General features: G+C 43.0%; 2 protein-coding genes across 6 annotated transcripts in view; one reads left to right on the top strand and one right to left on the bottom strand.

Annotated features, from left to right (window-relative positions):
* Nucleotides 1-2,352, bottom strand: part of CEP95 (centrosomal protein 95) — a 31,946-nt gene extending 29,594 nt beyond the window's left edge. For all 5 annotated transcript variants that reach the window (XM_063080298.1, XM_063080293.1, XM_063080295.1 and 2 more), the window contains exons 1-2: nt 2,073-2,352; nt 397-525 (exon numbers count right to left, since the gene is read on the bottom strand). In XM_063080298.1, coding sequence (XP_062936368.1) covers nt 397-525; nt 2,073-2,091 — 148 coding nt within the window. In that variant the 5' untranslated portion in view covers nt 2,092-2,352. The remainder of the gene's footprint in view (nt 1-396; nt 526-2,072) is intronic.
* A 242-nt stretch (nt 2,353-2,594) lies between these two features.
* Nucleotides 2,595-9,897, top strand: DDX5 (DEAD-box helicase 5). Its single transcript, XM_063080299.1, has 14 exons — nt 2,595-2,671; nt 2,981-3,159; nt 4,345-4,510; nt 4,854-4,950; nt 5,169-5,302; nt 5,615-5,680; nt 5,929-6,070; nt 6,151-6,311; nt 6,401-6,573; nt 6,930-7,040; nt 7,283-7,344; nt 7,424-7,483; nt 8,737-8,961; nt 9,191-9,897. Exons 2-14 carry the CDS (start codon nt 3,116-3,118, stop codon nt 9,592-9,594), a joined length of 1,845 nt encoding a protein of 614 aa, XP_062936369.1. The 5' UTR covers nt 2,595-2,671; nt 2,981-3,115; the 3' UTR covers nt 9,595-9,897.
* The last annotated feature ends 2,152 nt before the right edge of the window (nt 9,898-12,049 follow it).

Raw genomic sequence — 12,049 nt, 5'->3', positions numbered from 1 at the left:
ACAAATTTCCAAATTCTACTCAATTTTAGAACCTCTGAAGGTACATTTATAGAAAGGATGTGATTGTCACAAGACATTAGGCATGATTAAATTAAACTATGATAATCAAGAACTGTAAAACTGATATGTTACGGCTATCATGAGAGTACTTCAAAAAGTTCCTGGTAAGATAGAATTTGAAGATAATATGAACCTTCCCATGAACTTTCTGAAGTACCCTCATATCATGGGTGTGTCCCATAAGGTATTTATTAAGATAATGCATACAACATTTAGATAAAAATAAGATATAAACAAATACAAAACATAAAATTTTATAAATACCAAAGGATCTAACTTAAGGTACTAGAAACTTCTGGCCTAAGATAAATTACTCCTACTTTTTAGTACCCTTACCTGGTACCTTTTCTCCCAAAATGGATTGATAAAGAGCAATGAAAACATCAGCATCACAGTCTTCAAGTTCGTGTATCCTCAGGTGTATTTGACATTTAAAAAGAAGGTTATTGGCAATGGTTACCCACTCTGTTGGGACAGAAGGGGGAAAGATCAGTCTTTTAAATATTTGGCACTAAAAAAAGTCATACACATATTTTAAAAAAACAACCCCTACAAAAACAGATATTGAGCTCTATAGAAGATAAATTTGATTGTTAGAGAATTTCAGACATCCTCCTAGGCCTGAATTTTGAAAAGATGTATGAAAGTACTTCAAAAAATTCATGGAAAGAGTTGTATTATCTTTCAATTATATTTTTCCACGAATTTTTTTGAAGTACCCTCATATTTAATTTCTTGGGATGATTTTCAGAGTGCTGTAATTTCAATGTATAGTAGAAAAATTATAATGCAAAACCAAATTTTTACTGTTGCAACCTAAAATCAAGTTATTTACCAGAAGTTTTTATTTTACAAGCCTTACATAGGTGTTTTTAGTTAAAACATATTTACAAGTAAGTGGAAATATTATGTCATAAACAAGACACTTTGTTAATAATAATTTGAAACTAATTAATGATTGTTGCTTCAAATTCCCAATAGCACCGGTCATGTTTTCATCTTATGTTTTGCAAGTCAGGATTTCTCTAGTGTCCAAATAGAATAATTTAGGCTGTAAAGAACTGAAATAATGACAACACCAACACTAACGCATTTGTTAGTTTTTCTTTTTTATTATATTTGATGAATATGAAAGAAAACATAGGAAGTACATAAAAACATTCCTAAGCTCAGAACCACCACATTAGCAATACTGTTGAAGTTTCCTGTGTACCGCCTCCTCCCCTACTCTCCCCCAGATATTGCCGGGATTAACAAAGTTTAAGGGTTTCTCGATCAAAGACAATTTAGAAAGCTTGAAAACACTCGTTTCCTGAAATGTCTGGCGATTTAAGGGAAAGCACTTTTATTCAGTATCAGATACATCTCCTGTATACCCTGGACACATACGAGTATGTTCTGGAAACAAATGAGTGTGCGTGTGTGTATCTCCAATGCGCATTATCCCACTCTCCCCGTGCCCGTTTCTCTCACAGCTGACCAAACCATGACAACTGGTTTGTACGCTGTCCTGGAGAAAGGATGAAAGCGTCCTCAACGACCAAATCAGTTCACTTTCAAAAGCGGTGCTACACAAAACCGGTAACTCTAGAGGGCACCGAAGAGACAAAAAAGCACCTCTATTCTGCGGCAGCGGCACTGACAGGTCTTACAAGAGATCAACACAAACGTGGGTACGGCCTCGCTCTCCAGTGCACGGGCGGAGGGCACGTCGACAGTGCTAGACATCCCAGAGCGATACAAGTCTGACCAAGCTCCTCCTGACTGCTCTTTTTGCAGCCAGGACGCGGGTGTCCTACCCGCCCAGCCACAGGGCCCCTCTCTCTCCCACCCCCTATCGCCGCTCGACGGCTTCGAAGCAAAGAGAAAGTGAAGATGAGATCCCCTATCCAGAGAACCCACGACTGCGACAAGGTGTGTGACAGTCAAGAGCCCCGCCGGCAGCCCAGACCCAGCTGAGGCCGGCCCGAAGCTTTAGTCCACACACACCAGGGATCCAGGCCGAGACTCACCAGTCTCTGAGCCGGCCATGTCGCGGAGGCAGATCGCCGCCGGTTCCCGAGTCGAGTGTGCGGCGACGGTGTCCTGGAAGGGCCGCACCGCGCAGACACGTCGCTGGGAGGCGGGAGTACGAACCAAAGCCTGGGGAAGGAGGGATGAAAGGAGGGGACGTTAAAACGACTTCTCGCCGCTGATTGGTCATCAGAGGGGCACTTCCTTTCACAGCACGCGCCTAGGCGGCGGTTTGAGGACACTAGAAACCATTCTCGGCGGACGACAACCCCGTAAGGAATTCCCAGGTCGGTGGGTGGGACAGCGCAGGTCACGAGCAGCGTAGGCCGTGCTCCCGAACTAGAACTGTACTTCCGGCGAACTGTTTCATGAGTATTCCTCCGCCGACGCCTACTGGAGAAGTAGTTCGACCCCCTCACTCGGCGGGCGGCGGGGGGCAGTCATGTGACAGGTTCAGGCTCCGCCTTCCCGTCTCATTTGTTAAGGGCGTGAGCCCGCTTTGGAGACGTAAACATCTCCAAGTGGGAGAGTGGGTGGCCAGTGCTCGCCATTGTGTCGCCTGGCTGGACCTGGAAAAGGGCGAGGTGGCTTGCTTGAGGTGTGGAAAGACGAGAAAAAGGGGAAGTCAAGAGAGTGCAGGATGAGGCATCACAATGTCGGGAAGGCCAAGACATGAAAGGGGCGAGAAACGGGCGAATCTCAGGGAGGGGCGGTGGGGGAGGGGCGAGAACATGGCGGATTCCGGAACGCCGGAGTGTGTCGCGGCCTCTGCGCATGGGGTGGGGCGATTAGGTCGTAGAGCAGCTCCCAGCATTCTTTGCGGCGGAGGAGGCGGTCCAGACTATAAAACCGGCTGCCGGGACGCGGCCGGCACCTCATTCATTTCCACCGGTCTCTGGTTGTGCAGCTCCGGGTCTTGTCATCGCCGTACCTCCGCCGCTGTCGCCCCCGCAAGGCTTCACTGTCGCTGAAGCCATTTCCAGCGACTCGTCGCACCCGATTCTCTCCGCTTCGGCCCCCGCCAACCGCAACCATTGACGCCATGTCGGGTTATTCGAGTGACCGAGACCGCGGCCGGGATCGAGGGTGAGTGTGTGAAATGGCCTGTCAGGCCCGGCGAGTGGGGGAAGGGAGGGCGGGTGAGCGTGGCGGCGGGCGGGCGGCTCGCGGTGGGCGCTTGGCTTTTCCAGCGTATTCTTGGGCCTCCGCAATCGAGGGTTTACGCCATTTTGGTATTCACGTTAAAGCGGTTAGGGCATAGTAGCTTGTTAACTGTCCTCAAGCTCACTTTTTGTTGGGGGCGGGGAGCCGCCGCCGAGGCCTCGGGGATCGGCAGCTGTTGGGGAATTCGGAGGAGCGTATTGCCCGGGGAGGAAAGTGCGACGCTTTGAGGCAGGGGGAAGTCGCTATCAGATGGAATCTTACGGGAGGCATTTTAGAGGTTGCCGGGAATTGTGTGGGAGCGAGGAGGCCGTTCCGAAGCCATGGTTGCGGTGGGGGTAGGAGGGTGGCCGGCGCCAGGGGAATCGGCCATGCGGCTGAGCCGCGGGTACAAAATGCCGGCCTCGGACATGGCGGCGGCGCCTTTGTTACCCCGCCCGGCGGAGGAGCTCAAAATGGCAGCGTCGAGAAAATGTGGCGCAGAGAGAAATGCGAGACAAAGGGGGAAGCGCCGCCCCAGCGGGAACGCCGCCCGGCCGACTCCGCCCGAGTCGGAACTCCTCCCCCGGTAGTCGCCGGCTCCTCCTTTTCTTTTTTTTGCGTTATATAATTTCGTTACGTTGATCGAGAGCTCTTCCGCGGGATGCCCCCAACTAAATTCGCTTGCGTCAGTGTCCCCGAGAACACCCTGGTTCTGTTCTCATTGCCTGTTGTGCTGTCCCGTTATCTATTCTTAATGCTAAAGTTTCTTTGCTTAAAAACAGCCATATAAATAACATCGCTGTTAAGCTCCTCCCTTCGTATATCGTCTCTCTTCCAGACTTAATTCCTAAACTCGTGGCAGAGACTACGGTAGCCACGAGCTGTTGTCTGCCATAATTTGAACTTCTGGCGTTTCGGCAGCGAGTTTCCGACCTGATAAATTCCAGGCTGTGTTTGCTTGGCCTTAATAGTGTGTACTTGGTCCTAAGCGAAGTGAGACACATGACGCTACTTGTGGTACCTCTAGAAGCCTTTCAGTGATATTTAGTGTGCCAAGGGGTGGTAGATAAATTAGTATAGAAACTCACATAAAACAATTTGAAAATGTAAATAACTTTCTAATTTCAGGTTTGGTGCACCTCGATTTGGAGGAAGTAGGACAGGGCCCTTATCTGGGAAGAAGTTTGGAAACCCCGGGGAGAAGTTAGTGAAGAAGAAGTGGAATCTTGATGAGCTGCCCAAATTTGAGAAGAATTTTTATCAAGAACACCCTGATTTGGCTAGACGCACAGCAGTGAGTAATTGTGGTTTCGTCAGCTTTAAGTTAGTAATAGCTTTTATTAAGTCAAAATCTGACAAGTGCTTTCAAATGATTCTGTTTGGAGAGACTTACTTTTTCTCACTTGGGGAAGGAGGAGGGTGTCACTCACTTTTGGAAACAGGTGGCTTTGAATTCTACTTAAAACGGTTGGGTATAATGGAAAAGCTGGTTCTTAAGCTATGTAGAGTTTTCACATGTGGGTCTGAAAAAATGAAGGATCCTCTAAAATAGTTAATAAACTATAAACGTAGGGATATGCCAGTTGTATGTTTATTAGTTAAGGGAGGTTATGAGATCATTATAATTTGATTTGCAGCAAGAGGTGGAGACGTACAGAAGAAGCAAAGAAGTTACAGTTAGGGGTCACAACTGTCCAAAGCCAGTTCTGAATTTTTATGAAGCAAACTTTCCAGGTAGGTGCTAACTTTGAGTTTTGCTTCACTCCCCACTTTCTTCATATTCTTTTTGGGGCTGGAGGCAGCAGGCGGGTATGGGGATCCAAATTCATGACGTTGGTGTTATAAGGCTGCACTCTTAAACCATCTGAGCTAACCGGCCAGGCACTTTTTTTATGTTCTTCCTTTTCTTTGGGGATCACTAATTTTTACTAAATTGTTTTCACTCATTACAGCAAATGTCATGGATGTGATTGCAAGACAGAACTTTACTGAACCCACTGCTATTCAAGCTCAGGGATGGCCAGTTGCTCTAAGTGGGTTGGATATGGTTGGAGTAGCACAGACTGGATCTGGGAAAACATTATCTGTAAGTGGGGAAGCTCTTGGGTTAATCTACTATATATGTAATGGGAATAGTAAGAAACTAGAGTTCTTTTGTTTTTTGGGGTTTTTTTTAAAGATGACCGGTAAGGGGATCTTAACACTTGATCCCTTGACTTGGTGTTGTCAGCACCACGCTCAGCCAGTGAGCAAACCAGCCATCCCTATATAGGGATCCGAACCCGTGGCCTTGGTGTTATCAGTACCACACTCTCCCGAGTGAGCCACGGGCCACTGGCCGGCCTGAAACTAGAGTATTTTAATGTAACTTTTTTTGTTTGCTCCCCCTTCCCAATAGTATTTGCTGCCTGCCATTGTCCACATCAATCATCAGCCATTCCTAGAGAGAGGTGATGGGCCTATTGTAAGTACATACATATTTTTCATTAGTTTTTGACTAGAAGTATAATGTGGAGATTTGTGGAATAGATGGCGAAAGATGTAATAATTTGTGGTGGTGTTATATTGACAAATTAGTAATCTCACCCTATCTAGCTGAAGTTGTTTTGGGTGTTAGCACAATTGAAGAAAGGATCTGTTAGTATAACTAATAAGTTAGTAATTTAAAACTAGTATTTAGGCCTGTGCTAAAAGCTGTTCCTCTTTCCTTAGTGCTTGGTGCTGGCACCAACTCGGGAACTGGCCCAACAGGTGCAGCAGGTAGCTGCTGAATACTGTAGAGCTTGTCGCTTGAAGTCTACTTGCATCTATGGTGGTGCTCCCAAGGGACCACAAATACGTGATTTGGAGAGAGGTATATAATAAAGCTTTTGTTGTCACTGATGTTGTTAAAAGTTCTAGGTGTTTCAGTTACGTTTATGTATTTAATTGAAGGTGTGGAAATCTGTATTGCAACACCTGGAAGACTGATTGACTTTTTAGAGTGTGGGAAAACCAATCTGAGAAGAACAACCTACCTTGTCCTTGATGAAGCAGATAGAATGCTTGATATGGGCTTCGAACCCCAAATAAGGAAGATTGTGGATCAGATAAGAGTAAGTGCCCTTAAACATGTTATCTTTTCAAATTCTAAATTCACTTTTATGATATGGTGCTAATTTTTTCTCCTCCCCAAATCCTTTAGCCTGACAGGCAAACCTTAATGTGGAGTGCAACTTGGCCAAAAGAAGTAAGACAGCTTGCTGAAGATTTCCTGAAAGACTATATTCATATAAACATTGGTGCGTTAGAACTGAGTGCAAACCATAACATTCTTCAGATTGTGGATGTGTGTCATGATGTTGAAAAGGATGAAAAGTAAGTTTTACTACACTCTTAAGAACAATTTTGGTATGCAAATTGAGGAATGGTTGTTTTATCGGTCATCTTAAAAGTGACTTTCATTTGGTGCAATCTGAATATATTCATTTAGGATTAGCCTACCAGTTCTTCTGTGAAAGTCTCTTGCATCTTTTGGGTTAGCATGTTTGCAGGAATAAGGACTCATGTTCTCTCACGGACCAAGGGTAGAGTTGCTTGATAAGTGGTTTAAGTAGGTGTTAACTCTTTAACTTGTAACCATGTAAATTGAACTTGATGTTTCACTGATTATGGATGTGTGGCCATAATTGTAGTAGAGCTATTTTTTAAATTAACAACTTTTTTTTTTCCAGACTGATTCGTCTAATGGAAGAGATCATGAGTGAGAAGGAGAATAAAACCATTGTTTTTGTTGAAACCAAAAGAAGGTGTGATGAGCTTACCAGAAAAATGAGGAGAGATGGGTATGTGGGCTTCTTCCACTGAAACAGCAGATACATTGGAGCTGAGTTTAGGAAAGGGCAAACTTAGGAGCAATGGATTTGAGTTTCAGGGATGGGAATAATCTGATAGTGTAGGTAAAACTATATGGATTATTTCGGGTGAAGTTAAAGAGATCCGTGACCAAAAATGTCACTAGACTGAAAACAGCAGTAGAGTCTGTCACATTTTAAATGAGTCTACCATGTATCTTTCTTCAAATTAGGTGGCCTGCCATGGGTATCCATGGTGACAAGAGTCAACAGGAACGTGACTGGGTTCTAAATGGTAAGTGTTTCAGGTGAAGATTTTTTTTTCATTAACCCAGAATTCTGCTCAGTTAGTGATCATACATTTGTCTTTGCAGAATTCAAACATGGAAAAGCCCCTATTCTGATTGCTACAGATGTGGCCTCCAGAGGGCTAGGTTAGTACAAACTCGCATTCGTGGCTTCGTTTCCCAGAAGATTCTCCTTAAAATTTTTTTAAAGAAAGTTTACTGCTTTCTTTAACCTCTGCGTTTTTCTAAGTTTTTTTCATATTAAAGGTGCAGTCTTTGTGGCAAGGCCTAGGCATGACAATCGGAGGACTCGAGGGGGATGGAGGACTAGTGATCGGCTGGCTGCTTCCAGTCGATTAGAGAGGTGAAAAGTTGAAAGTGTGCCAGTAATCTTCAAAAGGCAGAACATAACACCTCTGCCCCGTAAACTGTTCTCTCTGGTGGGAAAAGTGGAAGTTAACCTCACAGTTCACTGCCGTGGTATTTCTTCCGTCCCATGCTTTGCATGACTGCCATGGTACAGCATTGTTTCAGACTGTTTACTGTGATCTGTGGGTCTTTGAGTTTCAGTGAGTTTGCTGAAATGTCGAAGAAATATTTCCAAACTTCAATGTTCAATGAAATTACTGTTCACGTTTGAAATGGAGAGAGCAGCTTTAAAAGGTACTAAAGCCTTTTACAAATTGGTGAGTACTGGCACATGAGATCTTAGAGCAGGAGCAACTTCTCACACTTAGTCAGTGGGGAAAAAGTGCTTTGAAAGTTCCTCCCTCACCTACACAGTAGTCGTCATGTCGAGACCTGCCAGAGAGAGACACATTCTCAAGTGAATCCTGGCTTCTTGGAAGTGCTTGCCTAGACGAGACAGTGCATAAAAACAACTTTTGGGGGACAGGTATGTTTTTCTTGCAGCTGCAGTTGTAAGGTCTTGGCAAGACAAGCAGTGTGGCCAGAATTTTGAACTGATGAATGTGTAATGCAAAGGACCTTGTACATTTTTGTTTAAAGGTCCTCAAAATGAGCACATGAAGAAGTTGCTGTGAAACTTTTAAGTGGCCCTACTGCGCAGAAGCATTCAGATGTCACTTGATGATCTGTAAGGGGACTTGCTGATTTGGGAATGTGCTAGAAAACACACATTCCTTTTGATAGGTTCTATCACTTGGGTGGGTGAAGACCTATACAGATGACTTGTGTTTTTTTTTTTTTTTTTTTTTTTCCTCTCCTCTCTTTCTACCTCAATGGTATTCCTACAGGGAATGGATAACCATTTTAACTGTATTTTTTGCAGCCCGTACCTTCTTGGGAATACAATTGTCTAACTTTTTATTTTTGGTCTGGCTGTTGTGGTGTGCAAAACTCCATATGTTGCTATTTTGCCACACTGCAACACCTTACAGATGTGGAAGATGTGAAATTTGTCATCAATTATGACTACCCTAACTCCTCAGAGGATTATATTCATCGAATTGGAAGAACTGCTCGCAGTACCAAAACAGGCACAGCATACACTTTCTTTACACCTAATAACATAAAGCAAGTGAGCGACCTTATCTCTGTGCTTCGTGAAGCTAATCAAGCAATTAATCCCAAGTTGCTTCAGTTGGTCGAAGACAGAGGTTCAGGTAAGACTAACCTGTAAGAAATGTTGGTAGTTTGGGGTCCAATCATTGTCTACAAATCCACTTAAATGGGATTAGAGGGTGAGTAAAATCTTCTCTATGAAACTTAAGCTGAGAAATTGTAAAAGCACGTCATGCTACCATTGAAGAGAGCTACCTCATTGTGTGTTTAGCAACGATTTGTGCCATAGACATAATTGGTCAACTTACAATTTTTTTTTTTTTCTGACAGGTCGTTCCAGAGGTAGAGGAGGCATGAAGGATGACCGTCGGGACAGATATTCTGCGGGCAAAAGGGGTGGATTTAATACCTTTAGGGACAGGGAAAATTATGACCGAGGTTACTCTAGTCTGCTTAAGAGAGATTTTGGGGCAAAAACTCAGAATGGTGTTTACAGTGCTGCAAATTACACCAATGGGAGCTTTGGAAGTAATTTTGTGTCTGCTGGTATACAGACCAGTTTCAGGACTGGTAATCCAACAGGGACTTACCAGAATGGTTATGATAGCACTCAGCAATATGGAAGTAATGTTCCAAATATGCACAATGGTATGAACCAGCAGGCATATGCATATCCTGCTACCGCAGCTGCACCTATGATTGGTTATCCAATGCCAACAGGATATTCTCAATAAGACTTTAGAAGTATATGTAAATGTCTGTTTTTCATAATTGCTCTTTATATTGTGTGTTATCAGACAAGATAGTTATTTAAGAAACATGGAAAATGCAGAAATAACTGCAGTGCAGCAGTAATTATGGTGCACTTTTTCGCTATTTAAGTTGGATATTTCTCTACATTCCTGAAACAATTTTTAGGTTTTTTTTGTACTAGAAAATGCAGGCAGTGTTTTCACAAAAGTAAATGTACAGTGATTTGAAATACAATAAATGAAGGCAATGCATGGCCTTCCAATAAAAAATATTTGAAGACTGAATTAAGTGGAAATTGTACTTTATTTTACATATATAATGTGATGTAAAAATTGGCTTAGAAGGTCTGGGTTGGTTTGGGGGAGGGTTTGTAAAAACTGAAGTGACTGCTCCTTCTTATTCTTTAACTTGGGAGGTTGAGGGCAGGGGGGGAATCAGAAGGCCCTTACAATGATTATTCATATTATAAGAGTTAAAATGGGATTGATTGAGGTAAACTTCTAATTCAGGCTAATTGCATAAAAGCTTTGTCAGTAGATCCCAACATCATGGGAGTCATTTATTATAGCCTGTTCTTATTCATTAGAATGGCAAGATAAATAGTGAAATAGGTGAATAACTATAGTGAGAACAACATGGATGACTTTGTTCTTTTTGCAAAATTTATGATTTGAAAAGCTCCAAATAGCTCTTTTGACAGATTATATTTGCTCTTGGCTATATTATGAATTAGCTGAAATGCTGAACAAAGCTGAAAGACTTGATTTAGCCCTTTGAAGTGGTTGGCCAAGAGCTTAAGTTTGAGTCTGATTGAGTTTGCACAATGTCCTTAGTGTAGGTACTTGTAGATTCTAGTCTTCACAGGCTTCCTGGGAGTCATGAATGTCTTTCCAAAAATTCAGGGAATTTTAGAGGTCTTCAAACTGTAAGGTCTATCTATACTTAAAATGACACAAGGGAAAAACTTCATCAGAATTAATGGTTAATCCAGGAGGCAACATAACCAAAAGCACAGTGAATACAGTCCAAGTCTTCATGTTAGGCTCAATGGGTTTATTGCTAGAAAGATCCAGGGGATAGCTTAGGTTTAACTGTTGGTGACAACCTAACTTCTAATATTTCAGTAATGGCTAGAAGCAGGTCTGAATGTCTTCTCAGTCTGATACGTGTGCTTTTGCCGGAAGAGAGATCTTGAGACTTCATTTAAATTATGATGATTAAACAGGCTGTAATTAATGCCTTATGTCTAAAATGTAAAACATTAGTTTGTTGGGGTGGGGGGCTGAGCTGGGGAGTGGTACTTTGTAGGACTAATACGTCGAAAACATTCAGCTTTCAGTAATCTGAATGGTTTTCAATGGCATGGTTAGTCAAATTCATAATTTTTAACTTTAGAAGCTCTTGGGTAGGTTGGAGCACTTACATATTTTACTGTTTAATGTCTTTAATGTGGACCTTTTACTTTGTAAGCACTTATTGAAATGGTTGTGGGGCTGTGGAAAACATTTACCTATTTACCTTCGAAATTTTAAAAGACAGTCCACTTTTTAGCATGTATATTGTGTCCAGCCTGTGGTCGTCTCATCTAATAAATGTGATTTTTCTCCCCTTTCTCTCTCTCATTTATTTGCTTATAGGCCTCTTTCCTGGTGTGAGTTCCTGTGCGTGGAAAACACACCTGGTAACAGTACCCAGCTTGGAAGTTAATTGCTTTCCAGTAGCACTCTCCCTTTCTGGCTTGTCTTTTTAATCATTAAACAAAATGGTAAAGGAATTATTTCCTGAACCTGTCCTACAATTTACCCGTGGTAAGAACTTAATCCTTTGTATTATGTTAACTCATTCACTAAACTATTACCCCTTTCATTAACTGCCCTTTTTTGATTGTCCGGTGAAGTGTAGCTTGTTCTTTTCTCCTGGATTAGTCTTTCAAGGTTTCCATAACCGTTTCAAAGGAAGCTTATTAGGAGTCGTGGACCTTGGAATCGACCATTTTTCGCAGTCTAACTATACCTCTTTTCCATTGGGCAATTTTCTTGAGGTCTTTTTCTGTTAAAACAAACGGAGCTTGTAAAAGCACAAGCCTGCCAGGTAATTGTGGGTCTGTTTTATTAAAATGTCAGGTCTCACTGCATTCTTGGTTGAGCCTGTAGAAGGTTCCTGTACAATTTAAAAAATTATTTTAGAGGTTAACCACATTTTGGAGAAATAAATTTACATTTTAGAGGTTTCCCTGTCACCGTAAGGGCTTGTCTAAAACGTTGCTGGGCCCTTTTCTCAGCAGTTTGTTTATAAGGTGTCCCCAAGTGGTGCTGGCCGAGCGGACTGCCGTTTGGGAGCTACAACACAAAGCCACTGTACCCCTGCCCCCGCACAGAGCGCCGCGGTACCCCTAGGAGAGGCTGATTCAGGACAGCTGCTCAGAGTAGGCCCGCT

Source organism: Cynocephalus volans, chromosome 16 (assembly GCF_027409185.1).
Source record: "Cynocephalus volans isolate mCynVol1 chromosome 16, mCynVol1.pri, whole genome shotgun sequence".
Lineage (NCBI taxonomy): Eukaryota > Metazoa > Chordata > Mammalia > Dermoptera > Cynocephalidae > Cynocephalus > Cynocephalus volans.
The sequence above is the reverse complement of the archived record's forward strand: the minus strand, read 5'-3'. Positions and strand labels throughout refer to the sequence as shown.